At 43.8% G+C, this 21,649-nt stretch overlaps 1 protein-coding gene across 4 annotated transcripts in view; it reads right to left on the bottom strand.

Moving 5' to 3' along the window:
- LOC140736796 (choline transporter-like protein 3) overlaps nucleotides 1-21,649 on the bottom strand; it is a 147,095-nt gene that overhangs the window by 50,417 nt on the left and 75,029 nt on the right. For all 4 annotated transcript variants that reach the window (XM_073062723.1, XM_073062725.1, XM_073062724.1 and 1 more), the window contains 3 exons: nucleotides 20,485-20,574; nucleotides 17,977-18,101; nucleotides 14,488-14,674 (listed from right to left, as the gene is read on the bottom strand). In XM_073062723.1, the coding sequence (XP_072918824.1) occupies nucleotides 14,488-14,674; nucleotides 17,977-18,101; nucleotides 20,485-20,574 (402 nt within the window). The remainder of the gene's footprint in view (nucleotides 1-14,487; nucleotides 14,675-17,976; nucleotides 18,102-20,484; nucleotides 20,575-21,649) is intronic.

Genomic DNA, 21,649 nt, shown 5'->3' with positions numbered 1-21,649 from the left:
GACTCAATAAGGCTTCTGTGAGAACAGGCGGAGGCTAGGTAAGTTAATTCCTTATTTCTTATTTAACTCCAGAGGGAACAGGGGGTACGTCTACAGAGCCAGTGTTCTGTTCTGGGTGTCAGATGTGGGATTTCTAGGAGACTACGGTCTCACCATTAGCCACATCCGCACCAGGTTCATTGAGATGCAGCTCCTTAGAGACCGTGTTAGTGAACTGGAGATGCAGATCGATGACCTTTGGCTTGTAAGGAAAGTGAAGCAGTGATAGACAGGAACTACAGGCAGGTAGTCACCCCAAGGCTACATGAGAGAGATAAATGGGTGACTATCAGGAGAGCGAAGGGAGAACGTCAGATAGTGGAGAGCACCCCTGTGGCCGTTCCCCTCAACAATAAGTACTCCATTTTGAGCACTGTTAGGGGGGGGATGACCTACCTGGGGGAAGCAACAGTGGCCATGCCCCTGGCACAGAGCTTGGCCCTGTGGCTCAGATGGGTAGGGAACTGAAGAGGATGGCAGCAGTAATTATGGACTCTATAGTCAGGGGAACAGATAGGCGATTCTATGGACATGAAAAGGAAACACAGAAGGTAGTTTGCCTGCCAGGTACCAGGGTTCGAGATGTTCTGGATGCGTCCACAATATCCTGAAAAGAGAGGGTGAGCAGTCAGAAGCCGTGGTACATATTGGTACGAATGACGTGGGAAGGAAAAGGGAGGAGGTCCTGAAAAAAAGAATACAGGGAGTTAGGAAGGAAGCCGAGGAGCAGGACTTCAAAGGCAGTAATCTCAGGATTGCTGCCTGTGTCATACGACAGTGGGGATAGGAATAGAATGAAGTAGCAGATAAATGTGTGGCTGAAGAATTGGAGCAGGGGCAGGGATTCAGATTTCTGGATACTTGGGACCTCTTCTGGGGCAGGTGGGATCTGTACAAAAGGGACAGGTTGCACTTGAATCCAAGCGGAACCAATATTCTTGTGGGCAGATTTACTAGAGCTGTTGGGGGTGGTTTAACCTAATACGGCAAGGGGATGGGAACCAGTATGATAGAGCTGAGGATGAGTCAGCAGGTTTACAAGTAGCTGATGGATGTAACATGAATGTAAGGAAGGACAAGCCAATGACTGGTGTACAAATGCAGACAGAGCAAAGAGTTAAATGATATGCTTTGTACTGAAAGGACAGGCAGGAAGGCATAGGTGGTGGTGTGGCTCTGTTAGGAGATGGAATTACATCTTTAGAAAGAGGTCACATAAGGTCAAAGAATGTTGAATCTCTGGGTGGAGTTAAGAAACTGCAAAGGTGAAAAAAACATTATGAGAATCATATATAGGCCTCCAAATAGTAGCCAAGATAGATAGATAGATAGATAGATACTTTATTCATCCCCATGGGGAAATTCAACTTTTTTCCAATGTCCCATACACTTGTTGTAGCAAAACTAATTACATACAATACTTAACTCAGTAAAAAATATGATATGCATCTAAATCACTATCTCAAAAAGCATTAATAATAGCTTTTAAAAAGTTCTTAAGTCCTGGCGGTAGAATTGTAAAGCCTAATGGCATTGGGGAGTATTGACCTCTTCATCCTGTCTGAGGAGCATTGCATCGATAGTAACCTGTCGCTGAAACTGCTTCTCTGTCTCTGGATGGTGCTATGTAGAGGATGTTCAGAGTTATCCATAATTGACCGTAGCCTACTCAGCGCCCTTCGCTCAGCTACCGATGTTAAACTCTCCAGTACTTTGCCCACGACAGAGCCCGCCTTCCTTACCAGCTTATTAAGACGTGAGGCGTCCCTCTTCTTAATGCTTCCTCCCCAACACGCCACCACAAGGAAGAGGGCGCTCTCCACAACTGACCTATAGAACATCTTCAGCATCTCACTACAGACATTGAATGACGCCAACCTTCTTAGGAAGTACAGTCGACTCTGTGCCTTCCTGCACAAGGCATCTGTGTTGGCAGGCAGATATCGAGGCAAGATTGCAAAAGGAACTTGAAGAGGCAAGTATTAAGGGCAATGACAGAATTGTAATGGGGGACTTCAATGTGCAAGGGGATTGGGAAAATCAGGTTGCTGTTGGGTCACAAGAGACAGAATTTATTGAATGCCTATGACATGGCTTTTTAGAGCAGCTTGTGCTCGAGCCTACTTGGGGAAAAGCTATCATAGATTAGGTGTAATAACCCAGGTCTTATTAGGGGGTTTAATGTAAAGGAACCCTTAGGAGGCAGCGATCATAAAATGAGTGAATTCGTACTGCAGTTTGAGAGGGAGAAGCATAAGTCACATGTATCAGTATTGCAATGGAATAAAGGGAATTATAGAGGCACGAGAGAGGAGCTTGTCCAGGTGGACTGGATAAGGATACTGGCGGGAGAGCAGAGATGTCTGAAGTTTCTGGGAATATTTCACAAGGATATATATGTCCCACAGAGGAAGAAGTTCTCAAATGGCAGGGCAAGGCAACCGTGGCAGACAAAGGAAGTTAAGGACTGCATAAAAGCCAAGAAAAGGGTATATGAGGTAACAAAAGTAGTGGGAAGTTGGATGATTGGGACGCTTTTCAAATCCAACAAAAGGCAACTAAAAAATCTATAATAAGTAAAAAGATGAAATATGATGGGAGACTAGCCAATAATATAAAGCAGGATACCAAAAAATTTTTTTCAGTTGTATAATGAGTAAAAGGGAGGTGAGAATAGATATCGGACCACTGGAAAATGATGCTGGTGAGGTAGTAATGGGCAGGGGACAAGGAAATGGCATTTAAACTTAATGGATACTTTGCATCTGTCTTCTCTGTAGATGACACTAGCAGTGTGCCAGAGGTCTGTGAGTGTCAAGGAGCAGGAGTGAGTGTCATTGATATCACAAACAAAAAAGTGCTAGGCAAACTCAAAGATCTTAAGGTGGATAAGTCACCTGGACCAGATGGACTCTACATCACAGAGTCCAGAGAGAGGATGCTGAAGTGATAATGGATCTTTCAAGAATCACTTGATTCTGGCATGGTCCTGAAGGACTAGAAGACTGCAAATATTACTTCACTCGTTAAGAAGGGAGGAAGGCAAAAGAAAGGAAATTATAGGCCAGTTAGCCTAACCTCAGTGGTTGGGAAAGTGTTGGAGTCTACTATTAAGGATGAGGTTTCAAGGTACTTGGAGAGTAATGATAAAATAAGTCAAAGTCAGCATGGTTTCTATCAAGGGAAATCTTGCCTGACCAATCTGTTAGAGTTCTTCAAGGAAATAATAAGCAGGGTGCGCAAAGGAGAGGCAGTGGATGTCATATACTTGGATTTTCATAAGACATTTGATAAGGTGCCACACATGAGGCTGCTTAACAAGATAAATCCTACGGCATTATAGAAAAGATATGGCATAGAGAGAGGAATGGCTGACAGACAGGAGGCAGTGTGTGGGAATAAAAGGGACATTTTCTGGTTGGCTGCCAGTGACTGGTGATGTTCCTCAGGGGTCAGTATTGGGACCCCTATTTTTCACATTGTTTGTCAAAGATTTAGATAATGGAATTGATGGCTTTGTGGCAAAGTTTGCAGATGGTATTTAATGAATACTTTGCCAAGGTACTTAATGAATATTTTGCTTCAGTTTTCATCAGGGAAAAAGACCTTGGCAATTGTGGGGATGACTTACAATGGACATTAAGAAAGAGGATATGATTGAGCTGCTGAAAAGCACTAAGTTAGATAAGTCACCGGGATCCGATGAGATATACCCCAGGCTACTCTGGGAATTGAGAGAGGAGATGCTGGCCTCTGGCAATGATCTTTGCATCATCAATAGGGACGGAAGAAGTATCGGAGGATTGGAGAGTTGCAGATGTTGTTCCCAGGAAATATTAGACCAGTGAGTCTGACTTTAGTGGTGGGCAAGTTGTTGGAGAAGATCCCGAGAGGCAGGATCTATGGACATTTGGAGAGACATAATCTGATTAGGAATAGTCAGCATGGCTTTGTGAAAGGCAGGCCCTGCCTTATGAGCTTGATTGAATGATGTAACAAAACACATTGATGAAGGTAGAGCAGTGGATGTAGTGTATATGGATTTCAATAAGGCATTTGATAAGGTTCCCCATGCAAGGCTCCTTCAGAAAGTAAGGAGACATGGAATCCAAGGAGACCTTGCTTTGTGTATCCAGAATTGGCTTGCCAATAGAAGGTGGTGGTAGATGGTTCGTATTCTGCATGGAGGTCAGAGACCAGTGGTGTTCCACAGGGATCTGTTCTGGGTCCCCTCCTCTTTGTGATTTTTTTTATAAATGACCTGGATGAGGAAGTAGAAGGGTGGGTTAGTAAGTTTGCTGATGACACAAAGGTTAAGGGTCGTCAGAGGTTACAACAGGACATCAATAGGATACAGAACTGGGCTGAGAAGTGGCAGATGGACTTCAACCCAGGTAAGTGTGAAGTGGTTCATTTTGGTAAGTCCAATTTGAAGACAGAATATAATATAAATGGTAAGACTCTTGGTAGTGTGGAGGATGTGAGAGATCTTGGGGCCCGTGTCGATAGGACGCTCAAAACTGCTGCACAGGTTGTTAAGAAGGTGTATGGTGTGTTGGCATTCATCAACCATGGGATTGAGTTCAAGAGCCATGAGGTAATGTAACAGCTGTATAAGAACTTGATCAGACCCCACATGGAGTACCGTGTTCAGTTCTGGTCACCTCACTACAGAATAAATGTGGATACTATAGAGAAAGTGCAGAGGAGATTTTCAAGAATATTACCTGGATTGGAGGGCATATCTTATGAGAATAGGTTGAGAGCAATTGGGCTTTTCTCCCTGGAGTGATGAGGGATGAGAAGTGACCTGATAGAGGTGTATAAGATGATGAGGGGCATTGATCGTGTGGGTAGCCAGAGGCTTTTTCCCAGGGCTTAAATAGCTAACACAAGGGTGCATAGTTTTAAGGTGCTTGGAAATAGGTACTGAAGGAATGTCGGGGGTAAGTTTTTCCACACAGAGAGTGGTGGATGTGTGGAATGCACTGCTGGCAATGGTGGTGAAAGTGGATACAATAGGGTCTTTTAAGAGCCTCTGACATAGGTACATGAAGCTTAGAAAATTGAGGGCAATGCGCTAGGGAAATTCTAGGCAGTTTCTGTATTAGGTTACATGGTCAGCACAACATTGTGGGCCAAAGATGTGCTGTTGTAGATTTCTATGTTCTATGATATGAAGAAAGCAGGAGGGCTAGGTAGTGCTGAGGAAGCAATGTATAATTTGGCAGCAGGACTTCGACAAATTGGAAGAATGGGCAAAAAAGTGGCAGATGGAATACAGTGCTGGGAAATGTATGATAATGCATTTTGGTAAAAGGAACAACAGTGCAGACTATTATCTAAATGGGGAGAAGGTTCAAACATCAGAGGTGCAGAGGGACTTAGGAGTCCTCGTGTAAAACTCCTAGGAGGTTAATTTACAAGGAACATGCAATGTTGGCATTTATTTCAAGGGGAATAGAATATAAAAACAAGGAGATAATGCTGAGGCTTTATAAGATACTAGTCAGGCTGCACTTGCAGTATTATCAACAGTTTTGGGCCCCATAATCTCAGAAAGAATGTGCTGTCATTTGATAGAGTCCAGAGGAGGTCCACAAGGATGATTATGGGAATGAAGGGGTTAACATGTGAGGAGCATTTGGGAGCTTTGGGCCTGTACTCACTGGAATTTAGAAGAATACGGGGGGGATCTCATTGAAACTTACCGAATGTTGAAAGGACTAGATGGGGTGGATTTGGAGAGGATGTTTCTTTTGATGGGGGTCTCAGAGGTCTCAGAGGGCACAGCCTCAAAATTGAGGGGCAATCCTTTAAAACAGAGGTCAGGAGGAATTTTTTTAGCCAGAGAGTAGTGAATCTGTGCAATGCTCTGCCAGAGAGTAGTGAATCTGTGCAATGCTCTGCCACAGATTGCGGTGGAGGCCAAGTCTGTGGGAATATTTAAGGGGGAAGTTGATCGTTTCCTGCTGGGTCAGGGCATCAAAGGATATGGTGAGAAGGCAGGTGTATGGGGTTGAGTGGGATCTGGGATGAGCTATAATGGAGTGGCGGAGCAGACTCAATGGGCTGAATGGCCTAATTCTGCTCTCATGTCTTATGGTCTTATATAGCTTCAGATAAGATGCATTCATAAAAAAAAGTAAATTATACATTTTTTTTTACAAGAAAGAACAATCACAATAAAAAGAACCATGTCCGTTGTAGTACACAGTAGTGCTTCAGCCAGTAACATCTTTAGTACCTCAGTCAGTACAACTCCAATAATTCCAATGCCATATATAAGTTTGCTGACAACCCCACAGTTGTAGGTCAAATCAAAAGTGATGTCGAGTCAGCATATACGAGGAAGAGTGAAAGCCTGGTTGAATGGTGCCACAACAACAACCTCTTGTTGAACATCAGCAAAGCTGAAGAGCTAATTATTGACTACAGGAAGAAGAAACCAGCAGTATATGAGCCAGTCCTCATCAGAAGGTCGGAGATGGAGAGGGTCAGTAACTTTAAATCCCTTGGTGACCATATCAGAGGATCTGCCCTGTGATTAGCATACGAGTGTTAATACAAAGAAGGCATGAGGGGACCTCTGCTCTCTTAGAAGTCTGTGTAGATTTGACATTTCATCTAAAGCTTTAACAAACTTCTATAATGGAGAGTATACTGACTGATTACATCATAGTCTGGTATAGAACAGCAATGCCCAGTAATGGAAAAGTCAATAAAATGTGGCGGACAGAGCCCAGTCCACCTTAGACAAAGTCGTCCCACCATTGAGCACATCTACAAGGAGCACTGTCACAAGAAAGCAACATCCGCCAACAAGGACTCCCATTATCGAGGCCATGCTCGCTTCTCACTGCTGCCATCGAGCAGGAGGGACAGGAGCCTAACGTCCTACCCCACCCGGTACAGTAACAGTTACTACCCAGCAACCATCAGGCTCCTGAACCAGCATGGGTAACCTCACACACCTCAGCACACAGCTAACTCCACAACCTCTGGACTCAATTTCAAAGACTCTACAACTCACTTTCTCAGTATTATTTATTACTTCTTTATTGTTTGCACAGTTTGTCTTGTTTTGCACATTCCCTGTTTTTCAGTCTTTGTTATTTACAGTTTTTCATAAATGCTATTGTATTTCGTTATTTTCCTGTAAATGCTTGCGAGGAAGTGCATCTTAAGGTAGTATATGATGACATAGACGGACTTCGATAATAAATTTATTTTGACTTTGACAAAGAGGCCAGGGTGAGTTTCTGAAACTCCTCTGGATCAGAGAAGAGCAAAGGGCAAGAGGTGGCCCTGATGATAAAATATGAAACAAAATCACCAGGACCAGAAGGCCTACCCTGCAAGGTTCTGAAAGAGGTAGCTAAAGACATTATGGAGGCGTTAGTAATGATCTTTCAAGAATCACCAGATTCTGGAATGGCTCCGGAGGACTGGACTGGAAGATTCCAAATGTCACTCCACTCTTTAAGAAGGAAAAGAGGCAGGAGAAAGGAAATTATAGGCAAGTTAGCCAGACTTCAGTGGTTGGGAAGATGTTGGATTCCATTATTAAGGATGAGGTTTCGGGTACTTGGAGACACATGGCAAAAAGGCCAAAGTCAGCCTGGTTTCCTTAAGGGGAAATCTTGACTGACAACTCCGCTGGAATTCTTTGAGGAAGTAACAGGCAGGAGACTCAATGGATGTTGTTTACTCAGACCTTCTGAAGGCTTTTGACGAGGTGCCGCCATGAGCTGGTTTATCAAGGTAAGAGCCCATGGTATGACAGGAAAGATATTAGCATGGACAGAAGATTGGATGACTGGAAGCAGGAAAATTGTGGAAATAAAGGTGGCCTTTTCCTGATTGGCTGTCCGTAACTAGTGGTGTTCCGAAGGGGTCATTGTTGGTTCTGCTTCTTCTCATGTTGTGTGTCAATGACTTGTATGACAGAATTGATGGCTTTGTGGCTAAGCTTGCTGATGATACAAGGATAGGTGGAGGGGCAGGTAGTGTTGAGGAAGCAGGGAGTCTGCTGAAGGACTCAGATTGGGAGAATGGCCAAAGAAAGGTCAGGTGGAATATGGTGTAGAGACAAGTATCGTTGTGCACATTGGTAGAAAGAATGAAGGAATAGAATGTTTTCTAAGCAGGGAGATAATTCGAAAATCAGAGGTGCAAAGGGACTTGGAATCCTTGTGCAGGTTAAATTGATGGTAAGGAAGGCAAATACAATGTTAGCATTCATTTTCAGAGGACTAGAATATTAAAGCAAGGATGTAATGCTGAAGCTTTCTAAGGCAGTGGTCACACTGCACTTGGAGTATTGTGAGCAGTTATGGACTCCTTATCTAAGAAAAGATGTGCTGGTATTGGAGAGGGTCCAGAGGAGGGTCATGCAAATGATTCCAGGAAAGAAAGGATTAACGCATGAGGAGTGTTTGATGACCCAGGACCTGCACTGGCTGGGGTTTGGAAGAACGAGGGGGGATCTCAGTGAAACCTATCAAATATTGAAAGGCCGAGATAGAATGGATGCAAAGAGGATGTTTCCTGTAGGGTGTGAGTTTTGGACCAGAGGGCACAGCTCAGAACTGTGAACATCCCTTTAGAACAGAGATGAGGAGGAATTTCTATAAGCAGATGGCAGTGAATCCATAGGATTCAGTGCCACAGACAGCCGTGGAGGCCAAGTCATTGAGTATATTTAAAGTGGAGTTGACAAGTTCTTGATTAGTCAAGGTGTCAAAGGTTACGGGGAGAAGGCAGGTTGAGAGAGATAGTAAATTAACTATGATGGAATGGTGGAGCAGATGTGCTGGGCCGAATGGCCTAATTCTGACAGAACATTGTTCTATGCTTCAGGTTCTGGCTATGTCAAGTAGTTTCCCTCAAACTCCTCTTCCCCAACCTCACTATTTTCATCCTAATCCAACCACCACCTCAGTTAATATTATAGAAACTGGGGCCCCTTTTTAAATGGTTATGAAGGTGTACAAGTTACCCAGCTAACCTAATAAGTCCCAAATATTAATTTAATAATGTACTAAGAGTGAAAGAACTGCATCTATGTAGCAGACAAAACAATCTCAAGACATTTTAAAATTGTATTATCACTATGTCAAGTATAATGACATTTATTTGAAGTGATGATAATGGTCTGAAACAATGGGATTTTCTAACAGGTTCTGACTTATTGAAATCAGCCTCTTAGCCCTAAGCCTGTGAACACACCACCTACTGTAGCAGCACAACTTTATTCGAATTCCCATGTCAGTTATGTCTGGAGAGAGAGCCAAATCTGAAATTCAGTCAGTGTGCACTGTGACAGCACAGCCATTCGAAAATGGTTTTGACTTGCTCAAGTGCCTCCCACATAAAACCCTTTCAGAGAACTGGCAATGGAGTCTCATCTGGATTCAGAACAGTTCATGTCCTCAAGTGACCCAATCCTCATTACAAGCAATTTCACAACTGAGTTTTAGTCTTTTGAACTATAGCTAGAGTCTGACCAAGTGAACAGTTTTGGGCCCCCTATTCAAGAAAAGTTGTGCTGGCATTGGAGAGGGTCCAGAGGAGTTTCACAAGAATGATCCTGGGAATGTTTGAGGAGCATTTGATGGCTCTGGGTCTGTACTTGCAGAAGTTTCGTGGAATGAAGGGTGATCCCATTGAAACCGATTGAACATTTAAAGGCCTAGATAAAGTGGACATGGAGAGGATGTTTCCTATACTGGAGGATTCTAAGACCAGAGGGCACAGCTTCACAATAGAAGGATATCCCTTTAGAACAGAGATGAGGAGGAATTTCTTTAACATGAGAAAATCTGCAGATTTTAATACGAGGAAATCCATGCAACACACACAACACACTGGAGGAACTCAGCAGGTTAGGCAGCATCTATGGAAAGGAATAAACAGTCGACGTTCTGGGCTGAGACCCTTCATCAGGACTGTAAAAAAACTGAGAAGTCGGAGTAAGAAGGTGTGGGGGAGGGGAGAAAGAAATACAAGGTGGTAGGTGATAGGTGAAACTGGGGGGGTGGGGGGAAAGGGGTGAAGTAAAGAGCTGGGAAATGGATTGGTGAAAGGATAAAAGGATGGAGGAGGGGAAATCTGATAGGAGAGGGCAGAAGATCATGGAAGAAAGGGAAGGAGAAACACCAGAATGGGGTGAAGGGCAGGGAAGGAAGAAGGTGAGACAGGGAAATGGTGAATGGTGAACGATGGGTTTGGGCAATTACCGGAAGTTTGAGAAATCGATATTCATGCCATCAGGTTGGATGTTACCCGGACAGAATATAAGGTGTTGCTCCTCCAACCTGAGTGTGGCCTCATCACGACAGTAGAGGAGGCCATGGACTGACGTGGCAGAATGGGAATGGGAAGTAGAATTGAAACAGGTGGCTACCGGGACATCCCACTTTGTACTGGCCGATGGAGTATAGGTGCTCGGCAAATTACATCAGGTCTCGCCAATATACAGGAGGCCAAACAGAGTGCACCAGATACAGTAGATGACCCCAGCAGACTCACAGGTGAAGTGTCCCCTCACCTGGAAGGACTCTTTGGGGCCCTGAATGATAGTGAGGGGGGAGGTGTGGCACTTGCCCCGTTTGCAAGGAAAAGTACCAGGAGGGAGATCAGTGGGGAATGATGAACGAACAAGGGAGTTGCGTAGGGAGCAATCCTTACAGAAAGCAGAAAGTGGGGGAGGGAAAAATGTGTTTGGTGGTGGGATCTCTTTGGAGACGGCGGAAGTAACGGAGTATTATGTGCTGGACGCGGAGGCTAAAGGAGCGGTAAGTGAGGAGAAGAGGAACCCTATCTCTGGTGGGGCATCGAGAGAGTAGGGTGAGGGCAGATGTACGCAAAATGGAAGAGAAGTGGGTGAGGGCAGCGGTGATCGTGGAGGAAAGAAAGCCCCTTACTTTTAAGGAGGAGGAGATCTCATTAGGTCTGGAATGAAAAGCCTCATCCTGAGAGCAGATGTGGTGAGTATGGAGGAACTGAGGGAAGGGGATGCCATTTTCACAAGTGCCAGGGTGCTAAGAGGTATAGTCTTGGTAGCTGTGAGAATCACTGGAATTTCTTTAGCCAGAGGGTGGGGAATCTACTGAATTCATTGCCACAAATGGCTGTGGAAGCTAATTCATTGGGTACATTGAAAGTAGAGGATGATAGGATCTTGATTAGTAAGGATGTCAATGGTTTCTGGGAGAGATCGGGAGAATGGAGTTGAGAGGGATAATAAATCAGCCATAATGGAATAGCAGAGCAGACTTGATGGGCCACGTGGCCTATTGCTACTCCTATGTCTTATGGTCTGCTACACAAAATTAAGGAGAATGCAGTCTGCTTAATTGGCACACCATCCCCTACCACGAAATATTGGTTCTCGCCATTTCACCTGCAGTGCCTACCAATGGCAGCAGGTCCATAGCCAACACCGCCACCTGCATATTCCCCATTAAATCAGCAGGTGCAAAGCAGCACCACCACCTGCAGGTTCCCCGCCAAGTCACGCACAATCCCGAGCTGAAAATATATCACTGTTCCTTCACCATCACTGGATCGACAGCCTGGAACTTCCTCCTCAACAGAAAGGCGGTAGGAAATTAAAATGGTTATTCACCAACACTAACTCCAGGGCAATGGGAGGTACACAATAAATTCTGGAATTGCTGTCAACACTCAGGATCCACAGGGAAATGAGAAAATAAAGTTAATGGGATTACACATTTCAAGCTCCCTGAAAGTGGCGTTGCATGTACTGGCGGTAAAGGTGTTTGGCATGCTGACCTTCTTCGCTTAGGGCATGGAGTAAAAATACATTAAAGGATCTTTTAAAAGAAAAGATTAGATTTATTTGTTACATGTACATAGAAACATCGAGTCAAGTGCATCGTTTGCGTCAATTGACTGACACCTTGCCCTACTGTCCTGTTTATTATTTATTGTAATGCCGGTACAGTTTTGTGCACTTTATGCAGTCCAGTGTAGGTCTGTAGTCTAGTATAGCTTTCTCTGTGTTTTTTTATTACGTAATTCAGTCTAGTTTTTTGTACTGTGTCATGTAAACCATGCTCCTGAAAAACATTGTCTCATTTTTACTATGCACTGTACCAGCAGTTATGGTCGAAATGACAATAAAAGTTTATTTGACTTGACTTGACTTGACTTGAAATGCAAACAGTCAGAATATGTGCTGGGGCAGCCCATGTGTTGCAACATACCATGGCCACAGTTTACACAAAATACACTGCAGATGCTGTGGTCAAATCAACATGTACAACATGCTGGAGGAACTCAGCAGGTCGGGCAGCATTCGTTGAAATGAGCAGTCAACGTTTCAGGCCGAGACCCTTCGTCAGGACTAAACTGCTCGTTTTAACGGATGCTGCCCGACCTGCTGAGTTACTCCAGTGTGTTCTACATGTTGATATGGCCACAGTTTATATGGTCATCTTGGTCAGCATGGATGAGATGGGCTGAAGGGTTGTTTCCATACCGCATTACTCTATGACTCTAAGTAATTAATGAACACTCAACAATGAGGTAGGTGTAAAGTACTGAAAAGTTATGTGGCTCTTTAACACATCCAGTGAATTCTACATCAAGCAAACATGGATCTGTTTGAACAGAAGCAAATAAAAAAAAAAAATCCCCTTCTCTCTTCTTCCATTTTCCATTCTGGCTTCCCTCTTACCTCTTGTTTTCATCTGCCTATTACCTCCCTTTGGTGCTCTACCCCTTTCTCCCATGGTCCACTCTCCTATCCAATAGAAACACCTACAGTATGTCAGGATGCTGTTCTTTGGCTATAGCTCAGCGTTTAACACCATCATTCCCACTGTCCTGATCGATAGGCTGCAGAACATGGGCCTCTGTACTTCCCTCTGCAATTGGATCATCAACTTCCTAACCAGAAGACCACAGTCTGTGTGGTTTGGTAATAATATCTCCTCTTTGCTGACAATCAGCACTGGTGAATCTCAGGGTGTGGGCTTAGTCCACTGCTCTACTCTCTCTATATCCATGATTGCGTGGCTAGGTATAGCTCAAATTCCATCTACTGTATACATTTACTTATTATACAACCATTGATGGCAGAATCTCAGATGGAGACAAGAGGGCATACAGGAGCAAGATATACCAGCTAGTAGAGTGGTGTCGCAGCAACAACCTGGCACTCAGCGTCAGTAAGACCAAAGAGCTGATTGTGGACTTCAGGAAGGGTAAGTCAAGGGAACATGAACCAATCCCCAAAGAGGAATCAGAAGTGGAGAGACTGAGCAATTTCAAATTCTTAGGTGTCAAGATCTCTGAGTATCTAACTTGGTCCCAATATATCGATGCAGCTATAAAGAAGGCAAGACAGTGGCTATATTTCATTAAGAGTTAGAGGAGATTTAGCTTGTCACCTAAAACACTCAAAAACTTCTGTAGATGCACTGCAGAGAGCATTCTGACAGGCTGCACCACTGTCTGGTGTGGGGGGGGGGGGGGGGGTGGGGGTGGGGCTACTGCAAAGGATTGAAAGAAGTTCTACAAAGTTGTAAAATTAGTCAGCTCCATTTTGGGTACTAGCCTCTGTAGTATCCAAGACATCTTCAAGGAGCAGTGCCCCAGAAAGGTGGCATCCATTATTAAGAACCCCTATCACCAGGTCATGCCTCTTCTAACGTTACCATTGGAAAGCACACAATCAGTGATTCCCCTCTGCACCCAATTTCTAAACGGACATTGAACCTATGAACACTACCTCACTTTTTTTATATTATTTCAGTTTTTGCACTATCTTTCATTTAATTATTTTATATACATATATACTTACAGTAATTGATTTACTCTAAAAATATATTATCATGTATTGCATTGTACTGCTGCTGCTAAGTTAACAAATTTCACAACACATCCTGGTGATATTAAACCTGAATCTGAGGTTCCTTCTTCTCAGCCTTTTACGTTCTCTACCCATCACTTCCTTGTTTCTTATTTCACCCCCCACCCACCTTTCTCCTCACCCATCACCTGTTTTTTACTTCACCCCTCACCTGTTTCTTACATCACCCCTCCCCACCCACCCATCTTCCTCCTCACCTATCACCTCCCTGTTTCTTACTTCATCCCCCCCCACCCACCCATCTTCCTCCTCACCTATCACCTCCCTGTTTCTTACTTCATCCCCCCCCACCCACCCATCTTCTCCTCACTTGGCTCCACCTATTCCTTTCTAGTTTGTACTCCCTCCCCACCTCAACCATTTTATTCTGGCATCTTCCCCTTTCCTTTCCAGTCCTGATGAAGGGTCTCAGCCCAAAATGTCGACTGCTTATTCATTTCCATGGATACTGCCTGACCTGCTGAGTTCCTGCAGCATTTTGTGTGAGTTATTCTAGTAGGATGAGTTGAGTTTAGCTGGGACGAACAGAAATCAATGCCACCCACCTGCAGTGCCCAGACTTAGAAGCACGGCCACCCAATACGTCCAGAATAAAGCGAGGATAATTAAAGTCCACAGTGGCTGGAGTAGCAATAGAGGGATGTCTCGGAGTAGCTTACTGGCAATCCGGAACAACTGGATAGTCAGACTGATCTTTTTCCGCATCACCAGGGTTAGCACAATGACGATAACCTACAGGGACAATAAGTCTTTCAGCACATGAGAAATAAACAAAAGCTGAATATATAGAGTCCTTTTCATCCTCTGAGGTGAATCCAATGGGACTTTACCATCTATTCATTGCTTTGAATAATCAACCTAACCTGGACCCACATCACCTCCTCATTAGTCAAGACGGTACAGCAGCATCTACACTTGCTGAGGAGAACGGTGTGCGAGGCAACCCGGCCCCGTTCCAACAACTTTCGACAGGAGCGTGGCCACCGAGAGCGTCCAGTCAGGCTGTATCATTGTGTGGTGCAGAAGCTGCAAGGCCTCGGACCACAAGACACTTACAGAGGACAGTAAAAACCACTGGATCTCCCTTACCCTCCCACTTCTGCGTTATTTACCAGCAGTATTGTAGACAGAGGGCCCATAGCATTGTTGAGGATCCCTACCACTCTCTTCAACCCACTACCATCAAGAAGGGATTACTAGGAATGGACTAGGAATGTCAGACTGGGTAACAGCTTCTTCCCCTAATGAATACTGTGTCACCACCAAAGATTCGTTACTGGGACAGCGAGCTGTTCACTGTTTGCCTCTGCTGCACAATAAATGTATTTTAAATTATATTTTATTAACTTATTTGTGGTAATACTTTGTTTTACTCTACGTGCTGTGTATGATATATGTATTGTGGGTGCACCATGGTCCGGGGGAACGTTGTTTCATTTAGTTGCATACATGTACAGTTAGATGACAATAAACTTGAATTTGAACTTGATGCTGGCTGCAGACATGAAGATGAAGTGACAACAAATAAAGAGGTCAAGTTAAAGGTGAAAGGTGAAATGTTTAAAGGGAACATGAGGGGGAATTTCTTCATTCAGAGGGTGGTGAGAGTGTGGAATGAGCTGCCAGTGGAAATGGTGATGAGGACTTCTTCAATTTTTAAAGAGAAGTTTGGATAAGTACATGGATGGGAGTGGTTTGGAGGGCTATGTTTGCAGAATAATAATTTGGCCCAGACTAGATGGGCCAAAGGGCCTGTTTCTGTGCTGTTGTTCTCTATAACTCTTTGACTATGACATCTGGACAACTCTAAATTCTTGCTGAGTTTCTGCCGTGCGCTCTTGTCCACTTGTCACCTGCAGAACAGAGGTGGCTAATATTTCACCCAGACCGGGGGCTTGTCTTCTGCGGTGAGGCTTGAACCCGTCACCTACTGACTCACTCAGCTGTCGCTGTGCCAAGCGCGACATGGGAAAGCAGGAAGGAAACAGTCACTGAGTCGTGCATTCGTGCAGCACGAAAACAGGCCCTTCGGTCCAACTAATCCATACTAACCAAGGCTCCCACCTAAACTAATCCCATTTACCTGCATTTGGCCCACATTGTTTTTAAGCTTTCCACCCATGCACCTGTCCAAGTGTCTGCCAAGTGTTGTTGTTGGACCTGTTCCAGCACTTCCTCCGGCAGACATGCGTTCTGAGCATTTGGTCAAAATAAGTCACAGCTGAACCACTTTATTAGGGGGTGAAAAGTGACTTCCTCAGTTAGCCAGCAAAATGGGAGGGGGCATGGTAGCATAGTGGTCAGCACAGTGCTATAGAATAGCAGCGACCCGGGTTCAATTCCCGCTGCTGCCTGTAAGGAGTTTGTATGCTCTCTCCTTGACCGTGTGGGTTTCCTCCCGGTGCTCCAGTTTCCTCCCAGTCGGTAAATTAATAGGTCATTGTAGATTGTCCTGTAATTAGACTAGGAATAAATCAGGGGATTGCTGGCCGGTGCAGGTCAAAGTGCAGGAAAGGCTTATTCCGACCTGTATCTCAATAAATTTTAAAGGATTGTTTTAATTTCAAAGGGCAGAGCTTACTGTAGCAAAGAGAACTTCCTGAAAGCAAATTACCAGCAGTGGTTGGCCAGGGCATTGTTGTTTCATTCTTTGACACTGCCTCTGCTGAGTAAAATGTATTTAGATGAGGAAGCCTTTTAATAAAGGTCGCTATTATTCAATTACTACGCGGATAAAGAGCTATGGCTTTTCCCTTTGGAGTGAAGGAGGTTAAGAGGTATACAAGATGATAAGAGATATAGGTCATGTGGACAGCCAGGGTCAGTCTCCCCAGTATGGAAATGGCTAATAGTGGAGCCATAATTTTAAGGGGATTAAAGGAAAGTATAGGGAGGATGTTGGAGGTAAGCTTTTTTTTAAACACCAAGAGTGATGGGTGCATGGGACACACTGCCAAGTGTGGTGGTAGAGCCAGACAGATTAGGGACATTTAAGAGACTCGTAGATAGGCACATGGATGATAGAAAATTGGAGAGAAGGGTCAGCGTCATCTTGGAGTAGGTTAAACATTGTGGACCAAAGGGTTTGTACTGCGCTGTTCTATATTCTATGGATCACTAGAGACAAGTCCAGGAGAGAACTCAGTTTGGTTTAATCAATAGGTCTGAGGAAGCAAACATTTATAATCACTCAATTTTCATTGCTTCAAGTGCACCCAGAAACCAAGTAAAGAGAACAGAGAACACAGAAGAGGCCTCATTCATTCATTCTTTGGGGAAACACTAAATATAGCAGCTAAACCATAAAAGCACACAGGGAGATGGATGGATATATACTCAGCAGCCACTTTATTAGGTACCTCCTGTACCTATACATTGACTACTCTATGTTCATGGTCTTCTACTGCTGTAGTCCATCCACCTCAAAGTTTGACGTGTTGTGCATTCAGAAATGCTCTTCTGCACAGCACAGTTATAATGTGTAGCTATTTGAGTTACTGTCACTTTCCTCTCAGCTAGAACCAGTCTAGCCATTTTCCTCTGGTCTCTCTCATTAACAAGGTATTATCGCCCACAGAACTGCTTCTCACTGGATGCTTTTTCGTTTATTTCACCATTCTCTGTAAACTCAGGAGACTGTTGTGCATGAAAATCCCAGATCAGCAGTTCCTGAGAAACTCAAACCACCCCATTTAGCACCAACAATCACTCCAAGGTCAAAGTCACTTAGATCACATTTCTTCCCCATTCTAATGTTTGGTCTGAACAACAACTGAACCTCTTGACCATGTCTGCATGCTTTTATACATTGAGCTGCTACCAAATGATTGGCTGGTTAGAGACTTGCATTAACAAGCAGGTGTAGCTAATAAAGTGGCCACTGAGTGTATGGTGTTCCCATCAACTTGACAGGCAATTGCAGGTTTAAGGCAGCTAGTGATCTGGAAACCTGCTCTCAGATAAACTTCAACTAAACACAAGCTGAATTTGATGACTTAAAATAATCCTGAAGGGGTTAGCCTTCGGGTTCTTACTGTTATGATGGTTGCAACAATAGCGAAGCCCAGCAGTGCTCTTGTGTTTTCCATCTCTGTTTGCAAGATGATGTTGGGATCATTCACGTTGTCATAGTACAGCCACCACAGAACTCCCGACACAACTAGAAAAATATCAATGGACAATGGAAATGTGCTCAAGAGAAAACATGACAAGAAAGCAGAACTGGATATCTTGATAGGGTAGTAATGATGAGGTTGAATTTGCATATTATGAGCTGCAAAATCTTTATCATTTCATCTGATCAGGCTCTTGAACCAAAGGGGATAGGAGGTAAATAGGAGCTGTATCTGTTTGGGTTACCTGGAGAAATCTGTGGTAGCTGGATATTGTTTTTGCAATGGTCGTAGGATTGACTTGGACTGCACAAAACTATTGTGCCATGCCAATGACTTTTGGGACCGTCTGGTGAAGGAAGCCATTGAAATAAACTTAGAGGAAAAGAATTTTAACAAAGATGAAGGTCTCACTCTAAGTAAGAACTGGAATTCGATTGTAAACAAGGTGGAACAGCAGAAACTTGGTTGGATGAGAATTAACCAATAAGAAGGGACAGACGATGGGGGTCTAGACTAGACATGCCTAGGCATCAGTCCCAATGAAGATGGCAGAGTTTGTCATCGAAATGTCACTAAAATCAATACCTATACCAGGCTGGAAGCCCGAGAAGAGTTTATTCTTCTTACCACATCCTTCGAACTAAAGGACAGGTCATAAGTAAGAGAAAATGTAAGCTAAAGTATAAAACTTATGGAATTGATGGATTTGTGGCCAAGTGTGTGGACAATTTGAAGGTAGATGGATGAGCAGGTAGTGTTGAGGAAGCAGGGAGTTTGCAGAAAGACTTAGATTGAGAGAATGGGCAAAGAAACGACAGGTCGAATATAATGTAGGGAAGAATATGATCAATCATATTGGTAGAAGGAATAAAGGCATATTTTTAAAAAGAAAGGAAAAAATCAAAAATCAAAGTTACAAAGGGACTTGACAGTCCTTGTGCAGGATTCCCTAAAGGTTAACTTGCAGGTTGAGTTGGTGGTAAGGAAGGAAAATGCAATTTAGTATTTGTTTTGAGAGGTCTCGAATACAAGAGCAATATAAGGCATTAAGTTAGACTGCACTTGGAGTATCACAAGCAGTTTTGAGCCCCTTATCTAAGAAAAGATGTGCTGGCATTGTAGAGGATCCAAGAGGTTCATAAGAATGATTCCGGGAATGAAAAGGTCAACATGAGGAGCATTTGATGGCTCCAAGTCCTGTGCTCACTGGAGTTTAGAAGAATAGCAGTGGTGGTGGGGAATGATTCCTATGGTGGGGGATGCTAGGACCAGAGGGCACAGCCTCAGAATAGAAGGATGTCCATTTATGAACAGAGATAAGGAGAAATTTATTTAGCCAGAGGGTGATAAATCTGTGGAATTCATTGTCACAGAGGGCTGTGGAGGTAAATTCAAGGTTAATTCCTGGGATGTCCGGACTATCTTACGCAGACAGGTTAGAGAGACTGGGCTTGTACATGCTGGAATTAAGGAGATTGAGAGGGGATCTGATTGAAACATATAAGATTATTAAGGGTTTGGACAAGATAGAGGCAGGAAATATGTTCCAGATGCTGGGAGAGTCCAGTACCAGAGGGCATGGTTTGAGAATAAGGGGTAGGTCATTTAGGACAGAGTTAAGGAAAAACTTCTTCTCCCAGAGAGTTGTGGGGGTCTGGAATGCACTGCCTCGGAAGGCAGTGGAGGCCAATTCTCTGGATGCTTTCAAGAAGGAGCTAGATAGGTATCTTATGGATAGGGGAATCAAGGGATATGGGGACAATGCAGGAACCGGGTATTGATAGTAGATGATCAGCCATGATCTCAAAATGGCGGTGCAGGCTCGAAGGGCCGAATGGTCTACTTCTGCACCTATTGTCTATTGTCTATTGTAAAGTCATTGGGTATATTTAAAGCAGAGGTTTATAGTTTCTTGATTAGTCAGGGTGTTGAAGGTTATGTGAAATAAGTCAGCCGAATGGCCTAATTCTACCCCTGTGCCTTATATCTACAACTTGTGACAAGGTAGCGTAGCAGTCAGTGTCATGCTTTACAGCTTTATGATCAGGGTTCAATTCCGGCTGCTTTTTGTACGTTTTCCCTGTGACTTCCGGGTGCCCGGGTTTCCTTTCACATTCCAAGGATGTACAGTTAGAGTTACCAAGTTATGGGCAAGCTATGTTGGCACCAGAAGCATGGCACCATTTCTGGCTGCTGCCAGCAAATCTCGGACTGCGTTGGTTGTCGACACAAAACAACTAATTCCACCGCATGTTTCGATGTACACGTGACAAGTAAAGCTAAACTCGTTAAAATAATCCCCAAGGAAGCCTGCCCCGTTGTCACTCCTCATCCTGATACAAAGTGCTGTTCCTTCTACATTGAGGTTTCACCTCCCTATCAAGCAGCTTCACTGTAGTGAAACTGGATGAATGTAGACTCACTTACACAGTATTCCAAAGATGACCAAGGTGATGAAGATATGAACCAGCAGTTCAGCAATAAATCTGAAGATTGCCACCATAATGAAGGAGAGGGCTGTTGGAAAAGAGCAGAGAGGCAGATTCACCAGATTAGCTGTGCATTAGATTCAAATTTTTTGTTTTCACTTTCTGCGGTTTGTTAACTTCAATTAAAAGGTGCTTCAATTAAACCGTGGCCAAAATTGTTGGCATAATAAAATATTATACTCAGTGGCCACTTTAACAGGTACCTCCTGTACCTATACATTGGCCACTGAATGTATGTTCATGGTCTTCTACTGCTTTAGCCCATCCATGTGTTGTGCATTCAGAGATGCTCTTCTGCACAGCACAGTTGTTATTTGAATTACTGTCACCTTCCTCTCAGCTAGAACCAGTCTGACCATTTTCCTCCGACCTCTCTTATTAACAAGGTATTTATCACCTGCAGAACTGCTTTTCACTGGATTTTTTTTTTGTTTATTTCACCATTCTCTGTAAACTCTAGAGACTGTTGTGCATGAAAATCCCAGATCAGCAGTTTCTGAGATACTCAAACCACCCCATTTAGCACCAACAATCATTCCATGGTCAAAGTCACATTGATCACATTTCTTCCCCATTCTGATGTTTGGAAGATCACATTTGGGCAGGATTTGGATGGGGGTCTCCCCAGGCTCTCTGGACTCATGCGCAAGCAATGGTTGTGAACAATATGCTAGACCCCAACTGATTCCTGTACAACACAACGGAGCCTAGGAGAACTTGGGAGATTTGTTGAAGAATACAAAATTATGAGGGCATGGATAGAGTAAATGCAAGCAGACCTTTTCCACTGAGGTTGGGTGAGACTACAACTAGGTTAAGAGTGAAAAGTGAAGTATTTAAGGGGAACCTGAGAAGTAACTTCTTCTCTTAGAGGATGGTGTGAGTCTGGAATGAGCTGCCAGCGGAAGTGATGGGTGCGGGTTCGATTGCAACACTTAAGAGAAATTTAGATAGGTACATGGATGGAAAGGGTATGGAGAGTTATGGCCCAGTTGTGGGTCGATGGAACTAGACAGAATAACATTTTGCCACAAGCTAAATGGGCTGAAGAGCCTGTTTCTGCACTGTAGTCCAATACACGAATAACATCCTGCTGTGGTTAT

The sequence above is a fragment of the Hemitrygon akajei genome, chromosome 12 (genome assembly GCF_048418815.1).
Source record: "Hemitrygon akajei chromosome 12, sHemAka1.3, whole genome shotgun sequence".
NCBI classification, from domain to species: domain Eukaryota; kingdom Metazoa; phylum Chordata; class Chondrichthyes; order Myliobatiformes; family Dasyatidae; genus Hemitrygon; species Hemitrygon akajei.
This window is presented reverse-complemented; position numbering and strand designations above follow the sequence as displayed.